Source organism: Teleopsis dalmanni, chromosome 2 (genome assembly GCF_002237135.1).
Source record: "Teleopsis dalmanni isolate 2A chromosome 2, ASM223713v2, whole genome shotgun sequence".
NCBI lineage: Eukaryota > Metazoa > Arthropoda > Insecta > Diptera > Diopsidae > Teleopsis > Teleopsis dalmanni.
Window position 1 is genome coordinate 223,194,781 of NC_051847.1, and position 21,064 is coordinate 223,215,844.

A 21,064-nucleotide genomic window follows, 5' to 3' on the forward strand; every position below is an offset into this window, starting at 1 on the left:
TTTATTTATAAATTGAAAATATATATTACTTAGTTTTATTTTGAGTTTATATTTAATGCTGTCTGATTAATTTTTGTGTCCACTCTTCTTTGCTGATGATCAACTAACTGGTCATTTATCAAAATTCATTAGCGCTTAGTTGGATTTTGTGTAAGAAAGCTGGAACCACTACTAATTCAAAGTTAAGTAGTTTTGTGTAATTTATGTGTGCGATATCAAAAGTTGGTACAGACCATGACTAAAATGTGTTTATCCTATTAACAAAATTTCAAAGCAGTTTCAAAGCAGCAGTAGCACAGCCAAACATCAAAAAAAAATCCATGACATGCTATGCGCTTGAATTGTGCGTTCAATCATTTTCATTAAAATTTTCAATCGATTCGTTTTACACGTTTCGATTTTTTTCTAATCGGAATTTGAACACCTCATTCAAAATATTTATTATAAAGATCGATTTATAAATGCTACAGTTTAGTGTGTACATGAAGTTCAGACCAAGACCAAACATAAAATAATAAAATGATTTTTTACACATTTTTCGCTTTTTACACTTTCCCGCTTCCAAAAGATACAATAACTACAAATTAAATTGAACTCTAGAGAAATATTTGAAAAAACCTTGAAAAAGCCTCTGTTGGAACCAAATTTGATGTTTATAGAACTTGTAAAAATCAGCGTTTCCATTGATGACCTTGTTTTATGATCAGTGTGTTTAAAATATCGGAAGGAAGTTTTAAATGATCGATATGAATTCAGACATAATTTAACGTTTTCTTTTAAAATTTAAAATAAATAATATTTCATTTAATGAAATAGATGATTAAGATATATTAAAGAAACTTTTCAAAAACTCTAAGAATCCTTTTGTTTGTAGACTTAGAGTAGGAAGTAGGTGTAGTTAACTTTGTAAATACTCAAAACGAATTTCTATAAATAATTTCTTTATTTAGATATATTCTTCAGGAATACGTTTTTTATTAATTATTAATCTGCTGCTGGTATCATCATTGCTGTCATTGTTAATTGTGTTCTTACTTTGATTTTCTTAGTCTTATTTTATTCTTTGTTCTTTGTTGAGGCTCACTAAAAAACGACACTGAAATTAAAAATTCTCTAATTTGCTACAACAACCATGTTGTCTTCTGTGCTAACAGAGTTTGTTTGCATATACGAAATACGTTTAACTAGATACTATGAAACAGTTAAATACATAATTATATTGCGAGTAAATGATTAAAAATTAAAATTTTATAAGCTAAATATTGATCTGCAAAACAATTATTTTTATGAGGAGTATATCCAAGAGAAAGTGTGAATTAATGTGTGAATTAAATACTTTACTAAATGATGTTTATATAAATAAATTTTTAACTTTTTTGTAATTTTGTTTTTATTTTGTGTTTTCAGCCATAGCAACTTATCACCAGAACCCTAAAGTAAAAAAATGTCGTTCAAGTTCATAAATCCTGCATACATAATAACATAAGTTGGTTTTATCAAAAATTTGTGGTTTTAACTTGTGCCATGCACGCACTGCATATATAATTTAGTATCCAAGTAAAGTGTATTGTGTATAAATTATTAAAAAAATAATGACAAGCGAATTTTAAATCCCTAATATTTATAAAACAATATATTATGATTTATTGAAATGGGCAATTTTTCAGATAATTGATATCAAATTTAGAAAAAATTGTTATTATTGTTGTGGCTTCTTCAGGAGTTAACATGATGAAAAGGAGTAGAGTCCATCTATCACTTTATATGCCTTCTTCCGTTACTATATACGAAGCGACTTTAATATCTTGAATATTATTTTTTCACTAGTCTGATAAAAGATAATGACAAAGATTATAAAAGATAATGGTTTAACAAAGAAAATACACAGAAATTTTGAGGGCATTATAATATAGAATAGATGTTGCGAGGTTAGAAGTGTTGATAGTCATATCAGCACGCACTCTCTCAATTGATAAGATTGAGATGTAGTCTATCTCTGTGTCTTCGTGTAGCAACATGTTGCAGCTTCAAACATTTTGTTTGATGGATTAACATCTTCTGTAATTGCGACATGATCAAGCTAGCGAAGCCTTGATTGAATGGTAATTTATAAGTTTACCAATATCAATGTCATGACAATGCTCGTACATCTAGTTGTTTATTACGATACGGTTCATCGTAGGGATCCAAAAATCATACGAAGAACTTTTCTTTTTCCACTTTATATAACGATAAATTCTTATTAAAATAATAAAAATTTTGAGTTTTTAGTTACTTAAACCAAATAGTTTTTAGTTTTAGTCATCGTTGACTTAGTGTAACTATTCTTTTTAATATTCTCAGCATTTAAAAATAAATAGTTTTTATAAATTAATTTTTATAACTCTCGTTGGAAAATTGTTATAACTAAATAACAACTGTGAAATAATCGCACTATTTTGCATTCGTAATCTAATTTTTTATTGAGTCATTATAGGAACAAGCCCACACAGTTCAAATGGACTATGGAAAATATAATAAAAATCATGATAATATATTTCAATTGAAATAAAAACTAAAAATCTTAATCCACTAATCATATACCTTCAGCAACACGATATTAAATATTTTCACACAGATATTGTTATTTTTATATGTAAATTACTTGAAACGGTATTATTAATAACTGAAAGCGATGTAATGGATTCTAGCACCACACCCCAAGCAGTTAAAATTAACATAAAATTAAATCTAAATGATTTTTTAACGATTTGCTAATTGCAAAAAATATATTTTTATGTAACAAAAAAATGCAATAAATGCAGATAAGATTGAGTTTAGGTCTGACTTTTTCCAAATCGAACTAAAAATATTTATAAAAATCGCAGTCTCATGCCGGTGCGTAATTAGAAGAAATTCAAATTTTAATTAAAAAAGTAATAAAAGCAAATGCTATACTAAATTAGCAGTTACATTGAACGAAACAGAAAATCTTGTATTCATTAAAAAGTACAAGATACGAATGTATAAGATACAAATACAGATGAACGTTTAAACGATGATTTATGATGAAAAATAAATTGAACAAAGCTTGGCTTTACTCACATTTCGCCGCACTTAAATTGAGAAATGTTGTGGAAAAATTGTACTTAAAAATTATTGATTCGATTATAAAACCTAAATCACAATCAAAAAATAGAAATTAAATTCAGCTGAGATTTAATAGAAAGACACGCATGTAAGGTCTACTCACAAGGGTACAACAGAAAGGCAAGTCCGCAATTTAATTAAATGAGATATCCAACAGTTTGACTGCTGCAGCAAACTTCAACTGATGCCAGCCAGCAGCTCAAACGAAGCTGTGCTTAGACCTGCTGCTGTGCTAGAATCAAATAGGCCATTTTTCTAACAATCAGAAATACAAAACACAAAATACAAAACATAAGATATACAGATAGATATACGTATCTACAAAAAATAAAAACCAAAATTAAAAATAGTAATAATCAAAAATTAACCAATCAACAGCTTAACTGAAAGTTTATGGTTTGCTATTATGAAAAACTGAAAAACTGATTCACTTACTCATACTTAACGATGACTAAGCGAATTAAGCGTATGATTGCATACCAGGAAAGCTATTCACCACATCATACACGCACTAGAGAAACTCATCTCAGGTCCATAATAGTCAATGAAAGAATAGTAAAACTCCCAACGACTGCAACTGCAACTGCAACAGCGGCTGCTTGCCAGGAACTATTCGAACTAAGCGACGCTTTAATTTTTATTAATTTTATGGTTTTGCATATTTCTGATGCCGTCCGTCTTGACTTTGGTCTTGGCTTTGAGGCCAAGCAGATTTCCCGACTACTTTGGGTCTACAGTGGCAGAAGTAATTTAAATAAATTTTGCATTTTAATGCCGTTGACAAAGTTATTGCTAATGGCGCACATTACTTTTGTGACGGGACAGCACATATGGTTCTCAGCTAAGAGCGGTAAACAACCGATTTAGTTAGCGGCAAATTTGAATTTAGTTAACGAATGAGGTTTGTGTTAATTATCGAATGGTTTTTGATTATAAAATATGTTGAAATCTATTTTGAAGTTTGTTTTAAATATTGTGAAATGAAATTTAAATTCATAGCTTTCTTAATATATGGAATGATAGTTAGTGTAATAATTTAATAAAAATTTTAAATTATGACATCATTATATTTTTATTAACAATATTTACTTGAAATGGATATTTATGTGGTTGTAAATGAAATATATAAAAATGAGTCTTTTAAACAGGATTTTTCTTGAGAATGTCCCGTAAATACCGAGTATGATGTTTTGGTGCAAGAAGACAAAAAAAAAATAATGTAGGATCTATATTGTTAATTTAGATTTATTAAAAATAGTTTAGTTCATTAGTTATTTTTCTAATAAGTTTGAAAGTAATGACTGTTCAAAGTTATTGCCTTTTCAGAAATGTTCCATAACTTTTATGAAGAACCTAAAAGGGTTTTGAAGATAAAATGTAAAACCCTTTTAGCTATGTTAGGTAAATATGGAAATTAAAATTAAAATTTTCATTATTATTTAAATTTATTATCGTTATTTATTTATTATTTATAAAAATTTGATATCGTTTACATAAAATTTTTATTATAATGGTTCAGCTAAGGTGGGCTAAGGGTCGAGTTAGCCTCATGGAGCTGGAATTAGGTCTGGGTAAAGACATGACAGCAATCTGAAATAAAATATATTTCACAAAAAAATTATGAAGACTGCCTACGTTAGTGTTATTTTTATAGTCTGTGTTTTGTAAACAGTGACGAATCTTTGCACACTACCTTGGAAACCTTGGTAACTTTTGGTAACTATAGGATTTCGTATATTTAACAATTGTATCTTTAAGTACTTTTAATTACAATTATGTATATAAATAATACTAAGATAGCAGTTTCAACAAGCTTTGTAGAATTAAATCATAAATTATATAGAATTAAAGTATTAATTGATAAAAAATACTCGTAGTTGCAGCTTCCTGATGCTTATTTTTAAAGCAGTAGGATGCAATGTTGACTTCTGATCAGAAAGGTCTTCTTAGATTGTCACATTTAGAAAAAACTATGTAATATATTAAGTTCTTAGAGAATTGTTTTTAAGATATACCTTTTTGAAATACTAATCAATACGGCATAGTTTGGTTGATAAGTATGACAGATGGAAATAATTAAGAAGCCCTTATGGAGTTCTTATGCTAATATTATAAAACATTTGCAAAAGTTGAGAGTGAATAAATTAAGTTGTTTTCTTGGTTAGTCAACTAAATTAAACAGGAAAAAAATCTAAACGAAGTTGTGCATAACCGAGGCATAAAGTTTGCAATTATAATTGAAGATAATATTTTGTTATTAATAACAATATTTACAACATAATTAATTAATAAATACAGTAATGATAATGTGAATCTAATCGTCTCCGTAACATAATATGATGTATAGCTTATTTATTTTCTACATCACTTACTATTCATAAAATCAGAAAATATTTGCTTTAACATAAATTTCAACGCTCCAACTTAGCTTTAATCTTATGCACATAGCAGTTGTCCGTCTAAGCGTTCCTCCTCGTCATAAACATCAAATTTGCATAATTAATAAAATCTTTTAGGTTACATCCACCTGTATATGTAATTCTGATAAACATTGATGGTTATTATCTCTCTTAAATGTAATCACATGCAGCAACAACAACTATCAATCACTGCGAAAATTCTTCTACCTCGGAATCTTACAGCTCGTTGCTCCTTGCTCGTTGCACCAAGAATCTGTCTGGACGATGGCCAATTTCTTTAGAATTCTTCTATGTTTTTTCACTTCTTCGCACACAAACTGGATTTTTTGCATATTTTTATCTGCAGTATTTTTTTCAGTTGTCTGCTGTCGCCGTGATTCTTATGCAGTCTTCGATTATTCATTAGTTTTAGTTGCATACAGCCTGCAGCCTTCCTAGTCATGTTGCAGTTACCCGTACGTTAGCCATATTGGCACTCTGAGCACGCAACGTCCTTTATTTTTAGTTGTTTTGACTGCTGACAGTATCGGCGTTAGTGAAGCTCAGTCAGAGCGTTCAGTTTTATTAATGAATGTCATGTACGCCGTCACATAGGAGATTTTTGAATTATTAGCCATCGTTTGTTGCACCAAACGGTGCACATAGCACGTTGCAAGTGAACACTCTATACACACTTCTGCACTTTTCAACTGGCAAGTCGATTTTAAATATACAGGCAGCAGCAGATTTACTATGAACTCTTGCCGCTTTTAAGATAGTTTTTTCTGTTCTGTCCTCATCGTAGACATGATCGTAACAGAAAATTTGTTGCATGCACTTATATGTAATAAAATTATGAAGTGTGTTTTAATTACTTGCCAAAAAAACTTAAATGGAGGATAATTTAATTATAATAACAAATTCCTTTTATTAATTGACTTTATTTTTCAAAGTGGAAATCTAATATTTTGAGGTAAAGACTTTATGACCGCTTATGGGAAAGTAATTATCTAAAATAAATGTATGTATTCTTGGGATAACATCTTTGTTTAATGGGGCGATCGGCTTTCATCGCAATCTTACGGGTTGTGATGTTTGTGCCTGTCAATTTCCTTACATTTCTCTTCTCTCGTTAACGGGAGTGTGGTTGATTCCTATGCTAGATGCTCGTATCGTGTGTCCGCTTATGGAAATACTTGCTTCTCCTATGGTGATAGTGATTCTGATTGCTTGGCAAAAGTTCACGCCTAAAATTATGACATCCGTACTTCCGGTTAACACCAGGAGGTGTATTTATATGGTATCAGCACCTAGTCGTAAAGTTACCTCTATACCCCAAGTGCGATCACACGTTGTATTGTCTGTCATTCGAACTTTAGTAGCAGTCATGTATTTTTTGGGTCTTAGTCTTAATTTTTCTAATTGTGTTTGGCTTAATAGGCTTAGTACCTAGAAGTCTAAACCAGAGCTATTTGTAACTATGACTAGAATACTACTCTGAAGAGATCTATAGATCTACTTCGCTAATATCAAAAGTTGAACAAGACATATTTTTTTATTCTGAATTCCTATGTTTATTGTCACAAGAAGAAAGCAACTTGCGTTAATGTGGATGGGATATGAAAAATACATCATGAAGTGATCGACCTTTGTAATTGAACTCAGTCATGAACTCTACCCTAAAAAAATGTTTTAGTCTATTTATGAAATTTGGAATGGATTCATATTGGTCAGTATATGTACAAAAATTTTATAGGCTTTACCTCAAAAATATTAGTTGTATTTTTTTCCAATAATAATGTTTAAAAAAATTTGACACTTTTGCTAAAATCTCTTAAATAACTAGAGGGCAGTTATAGTTTGGTTCCTAGTAATATTATTCATCTAAAGTTTAAAAACTACATGCATTACCACGTTAATTAAAACACATATATATCCATCTAAGGTGGTAGTTTGAAAGGCAAATATAATATATATAATTAAACAAGAAGTGACTAAAATATTGGTTAATTACTGGTAACAAACTTTTAAGAATTTCTATCAGATAGCTGGCTGACATTAATATAGCATAAATAATATATATCCATCAAAGGTGTATTTTTGAAAGGCAAATATAATATATAATTAAATAGGGAGTGACTAAAATATTGGTTAATTACTGGGAATAAAATTTTTTAGAACCTCTCTGTGGTAGCTGGTTGACATTAATATAGTATTTAGTTACAGAAAATAACTTCCAACAAATTTACAGTAAAAAAGTAAAAAAGTAAAAAAGAATAAAATTTATATTCACGCAAAATGCTCATTCATTGCATAAACGTCAGCATTGTGCCATAAAATTAAACGCAATTCATGTGGAAAATGCAGCAAATCAATTTGCATTAATTTAAAATGCAGTCACCAAATCAACTACTGCCGACTGCTGTTTGTGGCAGCGTCGCATAGTGTCACTGCTACTGATGCTGTTAATGTTGTTGTTGTTGTTCTTGCTGTTGTTGCTGTTACTATGGTAAAGAGATCGATGAACAGCAACTCAACAAACAGTGCTGTTTGTTGTTGTCGTCGTCATCGACGTATACAATTACAATGCACTTGTGCGTGACTGAACATTTGTTGTGCGGAACACAGAGTAAAATATGAATGAAGATGACGATGAAGGCACATGCGAAGGCGAAGGTAATGAGTGGGGGTATATCAATTTACATTTTGTGGGAATTCTTTGCAGATATGCATAATATATGCTTATTATTTGTTGTTTTCTTTTTGCTTATGAAGTGTTGATTACACATTTATGTAATTAATTAATATGCGGCTTTTTGTTAAATATAAATTAAAAGTGCATGCGGTTGTTAGTGATAGGAAATGGACACACATGCCAACTTTTTAATGGAATTTTTATTTTAATACATTTCAATCTCATTTTCAAATACTGTGAAGTACTGTAATTTAAAAAAAAACACTACATTTATTATTTACAACTAATAACAAATTATAATACTCACAAATTCCCACATAAAATCATTTTTATATATAACTTTTATAATAGGTAAACAAAAGCTTAATCAGCAGCTCCAACAGTGTTTCGTTTTCACTATGTTCCACTGTTGACATATAACGGCATTACGTTATCAATTGCTAACAAAAGCGATATGCAAAGCATTTTTAATTTAATTATGTTATTGTTCATTTTTATTTATTCAATTGTAAATAAGTTATAAAAAAAACTTAATTGGTGAGAAAATCGAAATAGTTCGCAGTATATTTAAGTTGAAAGTCTACAACAATTAATGGCAATAATATTTGTTATAAATATTCGCATATGGCCGCTGTATATATAATATACGACATACTTTTAATGCGACCGACGTTACATTTAGTTCAAAGCACGCTGTACAACTAAAAATGACAATCCTGCGGTAATAACTTGCGGCTTTGGGCGGAGCAAACGAGCAAACACTTTATGTTTACAGTAAACAACCACAAAGAACTAGATATGAGCGTATGAGAGTATGACCAAAAGAGAAGTCTTTTGTTATGCGAGAGGAAATTTTCCTTTGCTTTTAATCATTTTTAAGATATTAACTGATTTAAATGAAAAACGTTTAATTAATTGAAAAGAATTTGTATTTATCTTAGATTTTATTTATTTAATTTATTTTATTTTATTTTATTTTATGAAAAAATCATATGTTTGAATAATTAGATATTTATCAAAAACTTCGATTAGGATTTAGGATGTGCATAACTCTTAATTCACAAAAATTTGTGTTGCATTACTTAAATTATGTCAAATTAGATAGCATCGCATATAGAGTACCATATTGACCTGGTACTCTTTTGTGCTACCAAATATATATCAAACAGAATTTCTAAAATTTATGTTTAATGTTAGTTTTCTATTAAAACTAAAATTTAAAAGTTAATATATACTTGCATATTCAAAATCTAAATCGTTATTTTGCTAATTCTTTATCAAAGATCTCATTTTATATTGTACAATAGATCAGATGAAAATTTTTTCATAAATATGCAGAATGTGAGAAGACAATTTAAATATTTTCATTTTATTCTAAGTTATGACATTATGCATGGAAGACTTACAAAATGAATATGACGTTATATGATACTGTATGCAGATGTACGGTTTTGTGAAGAACTGACGAATAATGGTACTAATTGGTAATTTGTACCAATTTATTTTTTTAAATCAATTGTAAAATCTAAAAACCTTAACATTCCCATGATATAATTCACTCCAGTTCATATTTATGTTTTTGAAGAGTCGTGATGGTATAAAATCGATTGTAAACTCCAAAAACCTTAACACTCGTGCAATGTATAGGATTGTAGATTACATTTATATTTTTAAACAGTAGTGGTTGCTTGAAATCTTTAAATATTTTTAGTCATAAATATATATTTTTTAATTATAATTATAAGATATTATAACAGTTGTTGATTACAGAAGGTTAGGGTTCTTCTCACGTAGATTGATGACTAAATCTACGTGAGAATGACATGTCCTCAAAAAAGAAAAATAAGTAGGAAATTTAGAAACCACATTTGACTATTTCATTGAAATATTTTAAATAAATTTATTTAAAAAAATCGTGTATTCTTAATTGTCATGAATCGAAAAGACTTTAGGCAAATTAAGAATGCACTGTTGGTCCATAACACTTCGCTTATATATCTACAATGCTACAATGCTTTATTTTGGAGTAGTTATTTTAACTTTTATTAATATGTTAACTTAAAAGTCATTATTTCTTCTTATTATGATAGATTGGGACTCTGCTAAATTGAATTTATTTATAAACAATTTAGAATTTATTAACTATATGAAATGGTATTTTTAAAAATTTCTTTAGGTATCGTCTTAAAACTACTCAATTGAACTAAACACTCGTACTGAGTACTGAATCGCTCTCTTATTCTCATTTACTCAATTACACTCGTCTTTAACATCAGTGATATTTGCAGGGGAAATTCAACTGCTCACTGATTGGTTATTTAATGCCAATATTTTCTATCTTTCACAAATTATTGCATATGTCAAATGCTGCAAAGCCACTTACAAATTTATACGAATTACTTTTTGTTTCTGGTTTGAAAGCAAAAAATGTACCTGTTTCGACGAGGAAAGCTAAAGAATCACAGAATCACAGAAAAACGGCTAACAGCAAACAGCGAACGATGCGTTTACAGTTTTTTGCTCGAAGCCCGTGTCCGAATGGCGTCAGTATAAAAAGCTAAATACAGCCGAGTTCAGCAACCGCAGAATCATAAGCTCCTTCCTTGCAACAATTATTGACGTTGTTACTGTTGTTATTGTTGCTGCTGTTGTGGTTGTTGTTATTGTTGTTGTATTTCGTATTTTTGTATTTTGGTAAGGCAACAGAAGCGAAATGCTGCGGTTTGTGGCAGCTTCTGTTGGGTACATGCGTCCGACTTAATTATGCGTACGACTGCGTGCGATTTCTTCTTTCCTTCATGCGAACATACGATTTCACATTTAATCGCGCATTTATTGGCATTTATATCTTTCACAGTATAATTTAATCCATAAAAACCTACATTATGTATGTGCTTATATATGTGTGTACACATAACACATAACACAAATGCATTGAAATAAATAATGCTTCATTTATTATGCAAACAAATATTATTTTATGAATTTAGTTAATGTTTTCATCATTTAAGCTTAGAGTCATTTCAAGAAATTGAGATTTGTCAGTTTTTACATTGATGATGATGATAATAATGATGTTTTTTGTCTACTTAGATGTCTTGGATATAGAGTCTCAATATACATATGTACACTGAAACATATTTTATACTGTTTAAATATCAAAGAACTATACATAAAAGTATTTAACATTTGGTTCGGAATAATTTCTATTATTGATTTTTCTATTGTGTCTATGGTACAAGTGTTTGAGAACATTATTCTCCTCAGACCTATTATAAGATTCTAGGAGTTCTTCCTTATAAATTATGATTATTCTTCTCAAACTTATTCGATTTAAGGAATTTATTCTCATGAATCAGTGACTAATTTCCTTAAACTTATTCGATTTCAGGAGTTCATCCTCATGAATCAATGGTCATTCTACTTAGACTTATTAGATCTTAGCAGTTCATACTTATAAATTAGCGATTGTTTTCCTCAGCCTTATTCGATTTCAGAAGTTCATCTTCATGAATAAGTGATTATTCTTCTCAGACTTATACGACTTTAGGAGTTCAACCGTAATTATACATGAATCAGTAATTATTATTCTCTGACTTATTAGATTTCAGCAGTTCATTCTCATAAATCAGTGAGGCGTACTCATATTTAGTTCTGATACATAATAGGAACCGAAGAAGAAAAACCAGACGCTTTTTTGCCTGTGCAATTATGTTTTTTGATAGTGTCTTTAAACATTTCAAGAAAAATGTATGTGAAATATGTTTCCATCTTTTGCACTGTATAATACGTCAGATTCCATACCTATACAAAAACTGTTCCTTAGTAATTACTTCTCTGAGGGAGAATGGATATCTATTTCTACTGAAGAGCGTACAAGCATAGTCTGTTTAAGCAACGATACTACTTACTATGTTAAAGACGCTAAACTAAAAGCCATCTTTATCGAATGGACTCAGAGATAGATCAATCCAGTACTTTCTCCAAGGTAGATAGTAGATGAAGTGGAAAGGGTGGTTACAAACAGTGGATAGAAGAATTCTAGGTAGTTCGTTTAATTAATAATATTTGTGGAAGAAATATATATTAAACAGAGAAACAATATTGCATCTTATGAATCTTAATATTGAATTTGAGTAGTCTTTCTGGTAAGTAAGTATCTCCCTGTATTCAAAATGCGAACTCTTGTTTTCTGAACTAAGAAATCATGTCCTGCATTTATTCCATATGGTTAGATAATATAATACATATAAACGTACACTATAGTATACAGATGTAATTTATCAATGTAATTTAGTAAATATAAATCGTGTATCATAACATTTATACCTAAATCCATTATTTGCCTTCTGCATGTAGTATCTTAGTTCACTTGTTTGTTTGACTGAATATTGGATCCGCCCTTTTATGGCAACTCATGCTGATGTTTGCTTTCATCTTAGCACTTAGATTTATGTGCACTTGGAAAGCCCAATTAACTAATTTAAAAATGTGTGAAAATATTTATCTTTTCGCGCCTGTTGAATAAAAAAAATATTATTTGTTTGCCATTTTTATATGCAAAATAAAATGGAAACAATTAGCACGTTTATATCGTAGTGATAAATATGTAAGTCGTATGTAAATGTATTTAAGGTTTGCAGTGATTCCTACGCTAAAAATATAGAATTTTAACCAAGATCTTTAAGACGAGTAGGAGTTACAACTATATTAGTTTAAATTTATTAAGGTGTGCTAGTCTTTTTCCATATTCCATTCAACTAGCACTTGCGTATATAGTAGAAATCGTTTTATTTATGTAGTTCATATATTAATTACTATACAGCGATTCATTATAATTAGTATATATAAATATACATGTATATATAACGTAAAGTATTTTAGTACATTTCACAAATTAATAAAAATTTTTATTAATATTAATAAATAAACGACAACTCAATGAAATCCTAATAAAAATAGTATTATAATTATAATTTAAGTTCATATTACTAACACTGCTAGATTAAATTAAATGCACTCATTTTTACATTGCTATATTTTAGCACTAAAATATTATATGTTTGTAAAAAACTTTAAAAATATAAGGAAATTTTAATAAAATTTAAAATTTCCCATCAATTCTGATTTTCTATTCTTTGTTTTTATTTTTATTAACCTTTCTGGAAAATGGCCATAAATCATGGTTTCTGCTTTTAGAACAATAATAAATGTAAACAATTGTTTACATGAAAATATAAAAATTATTGTCAATTTAAAATAAATAATAAAAATACGAAAATGGTCTGCCAAGTTGCCAATTATAAAACAAAAATATAGCAAAGCGAATATTTTTCCCCACATCATGACAATGGACACAACTCCAGTCTCAGTTCCAACTCCCTTAGCCGAGCTCTTGGCGGCAGCAAACGAAAATTCTCTTCGTTGCAATTCTGTACTGTAAAAACCAAATCCCAAAACAACAAGTCCGAATGCATGTGCGATCTTATTTTTAATCTGTTACTTTGACAACGAAAGGGAGCTATTCATTTCTGCTATTCACTAATATAACAATATCATTATTATTATATTTATCTTATGATTAGCATTATTCACACATCTTATTTAAAATGTACGGTTAGCTCTCATTCTGCAGATTCAGAACGTCTTTCAGGATGACCCTATGGGTGAATTTATTAAAACTAATTAACGTATTTGGATTTACGACTATTTAAAATTTTGAAAAATTCGACTCAAAAATATTAATTACAACTATACTATATGCTCTATGATTATTAAAAATTCTAGCTGATATTACAAATGCTTTACTTTATATTCCTTTTTTGTGGTTTTAGCATTCCACTTTGGTTCTTATTTATTTTATTAAATTTATACATAAAAAAATTTAAGCTTTACACTTATTTACTTAGTTGGTCATTACAGACGTGAGTCGTCTTTGGTCGCGTCGAGTAGCCTCCGCCAGCTAACCCGAATAGTTGCTTGCTGTCGCTAGTTGGTAGTACCGAACGTTCCCAAATCGTTGGTCACCTGGTCCTTTCACCAAAGATACGGACGTCCTCTACCGTGATTTCCTCCTGCGGGTACCGATTCAAACACCTTTCCAGCTGGAGCATTTTCTTCTATTCACACGACGTGACCAAGCCAACAAAGTTGTTGAATTTTTATGCACTTAACTATGTCAATGTCGCGATATGGCTCATACAGTTCATCGTTCCATCTAATTCGATACTTGTTGCCAACGCGTAAGGGACCATAGATCTTCCGAAGAATTTTATCTCTCGAATGCACCTAAAGACTTCTCATCACTTTTGGTAATTGTTCAAGCTTCTGCCCCAATTTACACTATAAAAGTTAAATAATATTCATTACTTATTCAAAATTCTGAGGTTGTTGCTGTTGTATATGTGTTTGTTGTTATATCTTTTAGATTCTAGCGTGAGAAGGTAAAAAAAAGCTTCTTCCAGTTTTGTTTTTCTCGCTCGTACTCATTAGTATTGCATCAAAATTATTGTGGAAATTCTTATATTATCGCACTAATTGTATTAGTTGTCTCTTAATTTTAGCACGTACCACTCAAATTTCTGATTCCAGCTGCTCTGAGAGCTAATATGGAATGTAAATGTACTCATTTATATCTTTTCGCTAGGAACCCTATATTTATAGTGTGAATTGTGAAAGGTAGGGAAAGGTAATATACTCTTTTGGTTTATTTTGCAATTAATTATGTAAATTGTATTTCATTGAAACATAGATAGATAAAAATATCTAACCACACTAACTAGATTTGTATTGAACATATTATATTGATGTTGAACTTGACGACTCTTTAGTCTTGATTACTTTATGTTAAATATAAATAAATAAATTTGTTTATTTTTATTTAAGATTAAATAAATTTTTTGAAATTCTAGAAACAGAAAATATTTACATAGATCGTAGCTCAACTTTTGGTCAGTGCATTACGATTTGTGGAAGCTCTAAGCGTGGGCGTTTACAGATTTACTATTTGTTTTCGCTGTCATTTTTTGTTTATTGTGAAAATGTTAATATTTTGTTACAAATTTGGTTATGATTAACCGAAAAATGGTAATACACAATGGGTTGCAGACACATAACTGCGAAATAAACTCTCACATAGACTCACGTACATTGAAGACAGAAGACAGGCAGACCCAAACTGAATATACGGAAACATGTTCCTTGCCTATTGACTCCGCTGACAGCAGATAAAACAAATTGACTTCGTGTGTAGAAAATAAAGTTTGGGAAATCTTTTACTCTGTAGCTACTCATAAAAGGAACTAATAGCACTTTTAAGACAACGTTAAGATATTGGAAATTTTTTGGAAAAATGAAAGTTTTCCAAGTTAAATGAAATTTCTATTTATTGTTAAAAAAAATATTTAAAGTTAAAAACTTAATAATCATTAATAATATAAAATAGTACATACATATGTATGCGATTCTTCTTTTTGTTGGCCTTTTGTTTTTTAATATAAATGTCGGAGGGCTGAACCTTTAATAGAACTTAAGATGTTTTTCATGTGAATGTCTTCAAACTAACTAAAATCATTTATATAGTAAATTCAAGTTTGTGTAATTTACTTTAAGACAAGAATGACTTTCTTGATCTTCCTCACAGCAGCGGCACACTAATTGATATTCCCTTCAATTAGTGTAAAACTTCTCTTCCATTGCTGATTCTATATGTAAGAATGTAACAAATTTTTCAATAAATTTCGCTTAAGATAAGATTTAAAACTGGGAGATCATAATTTAAGACAAGTAATTATTTTCTAGATTTCTATTTTTGAATAATTTCGAACGAATTCTCGAATCATGATTTGTCATTATTTCTTATATATCGAAATATAATAACTTTATGGAGAGACATTTTAAACAGATGTAAATTACATTAACTAAATTTTTTATTATTTATTAATTAATTGAATTTTTGGCGGACCATACAGCATCATCAGTGTTCTATTGTAAATTCGTCTTGTATTTAAGTATTCGTAAATAATTTTTTGAGATTGCAGGTACTAAGCGTTGAGCTCGTGCCCTGCCAAATTTGTAACTCAGAGTCAGTGTTAATTATCCAACTGACCCAAATAGTAATAATAAGATGCTAGAGACGAAGACTACCAAATAAAAAAATTATTTCAAATCCAATCTCTCTTAATCTCTAGATCTCTTCTACTGAATACAAGTACCTCAATGAGAGTTTGAATATCTTTTGTCGATGGGTTCCTGTACACTTTGTCTTTTCTGCATTTAGGTATATATCACAATCAAAACTTTTAGATATATAGCTTGAATTATTTTAATATCTGATTATTATTAATAAGGTCATCTGTGGCATCATTCCCAACATTACTAAATAGTCCAAAAGAATATGCACTATATCATGTAAATAACTTTACAAAAAGTTCCTGTACTTATAGAGAGCAATATCTATCTGTTTGATGTACTGCATTAAATGTACCACTGTGCTTCAAAATGCCATAATTCATTATGCAAAAAATCTTTTGTACTTAAACACTAACTTATTAGTACTATACGTCCCACCAACCTCTAAAAAGACCGTAGAAATATAAAAGACTACAGCTTAAGAAAGTTTAAAAGACAATAACAGCAGCCACAATAAAATTGCAGCAAAGACAAAATGTTACCACCTGGTCGACAAGGCAAAGTGCTGCCTCCTACGGGATTTGGTTCGCTGTATTTGGTATCACTTTTCATACGACATCATAAATTATGCGAATAATTGACGCTTTCAGTGATTCGGAGTTTGAGGAAAATTGTGTTAACTGCTATTTTCGCTGCCAACTTGTCAATGCGGCAACTTGGCTTGGCCAGAAGGCAGCACTTGGCCATTAAAGTACGGTGCTGTAAACGTTAAATCGCGTTTGTATGACAACGTGTTTGATAAGATCACCGACTGAACGCGTTCCATTGTTACTCTGTTAGTTGTTTCTTTAGCTACAAATGGAGTTAAAGTTGAAGTTGTGGCCGTTGTGGTCGTTGTGTTGGTGTGTGCGCGGAGTAAAGGGACTAGTGCTGCGACAGAAGAAACCTGCACTGCCTGCAGGTGATCATAAAGGTAGTGCTCATAATGGTAATGGTGTGATGATGGCTCCAATAATACAGCGTTTTTGAGATGCGGCATTCGTAAGCTTTTGTTTTGATATTGGATCGTGGCAATTTCAATGCGTTGGTGTCATTCATTGGTGGCTTTTTGTTGGAAAATTTATTATTGGTAATAAGATTGTCACATGACTTACTTAAAGATATTTAAAATTTTTCATTTATGATTTTTAACATGAGTATTCTGTTTTTGTTTGTTTATTTTTTATGTATGGCTTCACATTTTTTCTGCTTCTACTTATATATTTTAATGACCATTGTCAGTATTCGGTTCAGTGATGACAGTTATGAGAAATTGTATTTGAGAATGATTTGCATATTAATATCTTGATCTCTGCATACAAATTAAGTTAATAAGTTATAAATATTGTGTTTGAAGATGTTCTTTCTTATATTATATTCCCGGCTTGTAGCATGTTGATGGGTGTTATAATAATATTTTATGTGTTATTAATGAACTGACAGTTAAACAACTTTGAAATATTAATATTTTATTAAACAATTTTATTACGACATTTTTTCAAAGAAATATTTTAAAATATGATAATATTTTATAACTTAAATACATTATAATAAATATAATAATAATAAACATATATTATTATAAATAAATGTGTAATTTTTTCTAAAAGTAATGATGCACTCCCATAGTTTTAGAGTTATAGCTACTAGCTATTCCTTTAAAATTTTTCTTACGAATTTCTCTATCACGAAAATAGTTTTGGTAATCATTTTGTAATCTAAGAGATGTCTGCAGAGCCTTTTAAGACTTAACCTCAAGCCATTTCAATAAAAAAGTATTTAATAGTATTTCTAATTCACAATTCATTATTGGATTTCATTTAAAGATAACGTATTTTTGTGAAAGGGATCTAACTATGACTACATTTATATATTCTTCCTAAAACTCTTTAAATACTTTTTGGAAAATATTAATAACCTTTGTACCATTCTTACGTTCAATAGAAAGTTAACTATCGACTTTTTATGAAGAGATACTTGGTTGTTAGTAGTTATCGTATTGGAATGAAGTCTAATTATGACATAGTTTTTTCCTAAAGCTAACTTTGTTTTTGATTTTCTATATACATCCTGTTGCGAGGTCTCATATTAGAAGTAAATTAGGCGATTTGTATGAAAATTGGTTTAAACATAGGTGACAGGGTACGTAGTAGGGTTTCCTGAATAACTGGATACATAAAAATATTACACATTTTCTGATTATTATACTGTATCTGACATAAAAATTGTGTATATTAAAGAAGATATAGTTTGCGTTAAAATGGGTATTAGACTCATATTTAATAGAAACATATTTATAGTTTTAGTTAGTCAATCTTATTTGAATATTAAACATTCATTAAAACAACTTAATTAATCATTAATTATTAATTTTATTTGAATATTAAACATTCATTTAAAACTACTTATTTAATCATTAATTATTAATTTTCACCCTGAATGAGATGTCACTGTACAATTAAAGTTTTCGTCTTTCTGAACTTCCGATAGCAAGGATATGGCAAAAAGTTGGACGGTGGATAAGCTTGACAGGGTAACTTTGAGAAATTTTAAAATGTTTAAATATTGAAGACTTATGGATATTATCACAAATTGCAAACAATTATATAGAACAGTAAATTATATTATGCAAAGGATCACTGATATTAAGATATTGCTATGTAGCGATGTACTATGTAGTGAAAATTAAGGTAGATTAGCTAAAGAGTCACTGTCGGTTAGGCAAACATGAATAATTCCATTTAATGATTCCTAAAACAGAACTGAATGTTTTACATTCACTTCATCAATTTTCAGTTAAACATCATCAGGAAAGTACTTTATAGAAATTTTAAGCACTTACAAAACAAGATCTTGAAAAGATGAATAAACAAATCTTGGATTACAATAATTTAGTATAATATTATTCAACAGCTTTAGTCAAATTGAATAGTATTGAGTTTTTATAAAGAGTTTTTAAATTATTTGAGCTATATTATGCGGACATACTGGTACTGGTTTTAATGATTTCAGAAGGTCTAGGATTAATTATGGAAGGAAAAAAATTGTTTCATGCCATGAATAAAAAAAAATTGTGTTATGTACAGCATAAATTAAAAGACCCTAATTACAATTATTAAATGGTCACGAAGTAATTTAGCAATCGACAATTTACTTCGTAACATCTACAATAGATAAAGGAATCAACATAATTTTTAATATTCATTCTACTTCACTTTATTTCAACATTTCGCTTGTACTCGTACTTAGAAATTTACCTTTGAAACTTGCCATTGTGCTTTGACCCCAGCAAATGAAGCTGAGAAACTTCAAGCCACATTTCATAACCCAAAAAATTAGCCGACAAACACAAATCATTTGCCATAGACAACAATGATGAAGCAGTGGGAGAGCTAAGGTTGCAACGAATCCGCAGTCTATTGAGCAACTTGAGCAAGAAGTAACGATTTTAATCATGCAAAAGTTCTACTTCAACTACACCATGAAAATCTATTAAAAGAGTACTCGTACTTCAGCATCAAAAAAGTATCTGAAATAACAACAACAACAGCAACAACAATAACAACAAAAATATAGAAATATAAATGTTTAATATACAAAAAGTTGTTAATAATTCATTTCTTTGCTAGCCCAAACGAAACCGAATGAAATTTTTATCTTTTTGATTTTACGCTACGTATCTGCCAATAATTGAGCACATGTAACCAGACAACTAACTGACTTACAATAAAAATATGAAATATAAAAAAAAATCATATTAAAAATCTAAATGGTAATAAAACGCGCTGCATTGAAGTGCAGTGAAGTTTGCTGTAAGCACTCCAAAAGCTGTTAACTGCATTTTCCTCATTGATTTCGTGATGCACTTAAATGAAATGAAATCTGAGATCGGTGCAGTGGCAGCCTGTAGAAGCAATTCAACCAACGGCAGCCGCAAAGGAAGCTGGTAAATGGCAACAGCAGCAGCAACATCAGCAGCAACAGCAACAGTTGCTAGCTGCAAAATACTCAAGCACCAACATTCAACCAACAACAAATTTATTATCGGACGTTTATCAAATGCAATATTAAGTTTCCTAGCACGCCCTGCCCGCAAGATGTGGCTGCACAATGTTTAGCTGGACGATTGCTAGTGGCATCGTGGCTTCGAGGCTTGCAGGCTTCTAGGCTTCGGAGCTTGGAGCTCCGATGGTTGCGGGTTTCGTTAAAGATGATGGCGGACAATTAAAAATTTGCCATGAAATTTATTGTATTCCTTTGCTACGACCTGCAGTGCGACTGGGGATGCATGAGTTTGAGTATTTGACGCCTTTGAATTTAGCAACTTTTGCCACTTGGGAGTTGGAAGTTTGAAGTTGGGAGCCGCTCGTGAATTTGAAAATTAAGAGGTTTTTACCGTTTTCAACTTTGGCTTAATTTCAGATAAGGTGCTCCTTTTTTACACGCATTTGAAAGCAATCAAAAATGTATTAATGAAGAAAATAAAAACAGTTTTGGATTAGGCGTCCTCTACTACATTGCATTTTGTGCGGTGTGGAGCGCGTGGGAACGCTGTAACATTTGTGATTGAATACAATTTTTTTTTTCGATTTATTTTCCAATTTATTTGATTATAGATTTGTAAACAATATTAATAATCTAAAGGTGCTATTATCTTAATTTTTTATGGATT

The 21,064-nt window shown here is 29.9% G+C and overlaps 1 protein-coding gene across 1 annotated transcript in view; it reads right to left on the minus strand.

The window, feature by feature from the left end:
* LOC119676827 (protein serrate-like) overlaps window positions 1-8,675 on the minus strand; it is a 37,509-nt gene extending 28,834 nt beyond the window's left edge. The window contains exon 1 of the mRNA XM_038088086.1: window positions 8,531-8,675. Within this exon, the coding sequence (XP_037944014.1) occupies window positions 8,531-8,542 (12 nt within the window). The 5' untranslated portion in view covers window positions 8,543-8,675. The remainder of the gene's footprint in view (window positions 1-8,530) is intronic.
* Between the last annotated feature and the right edge of the window lie 12,389 nt (window positions 8,676-21,064).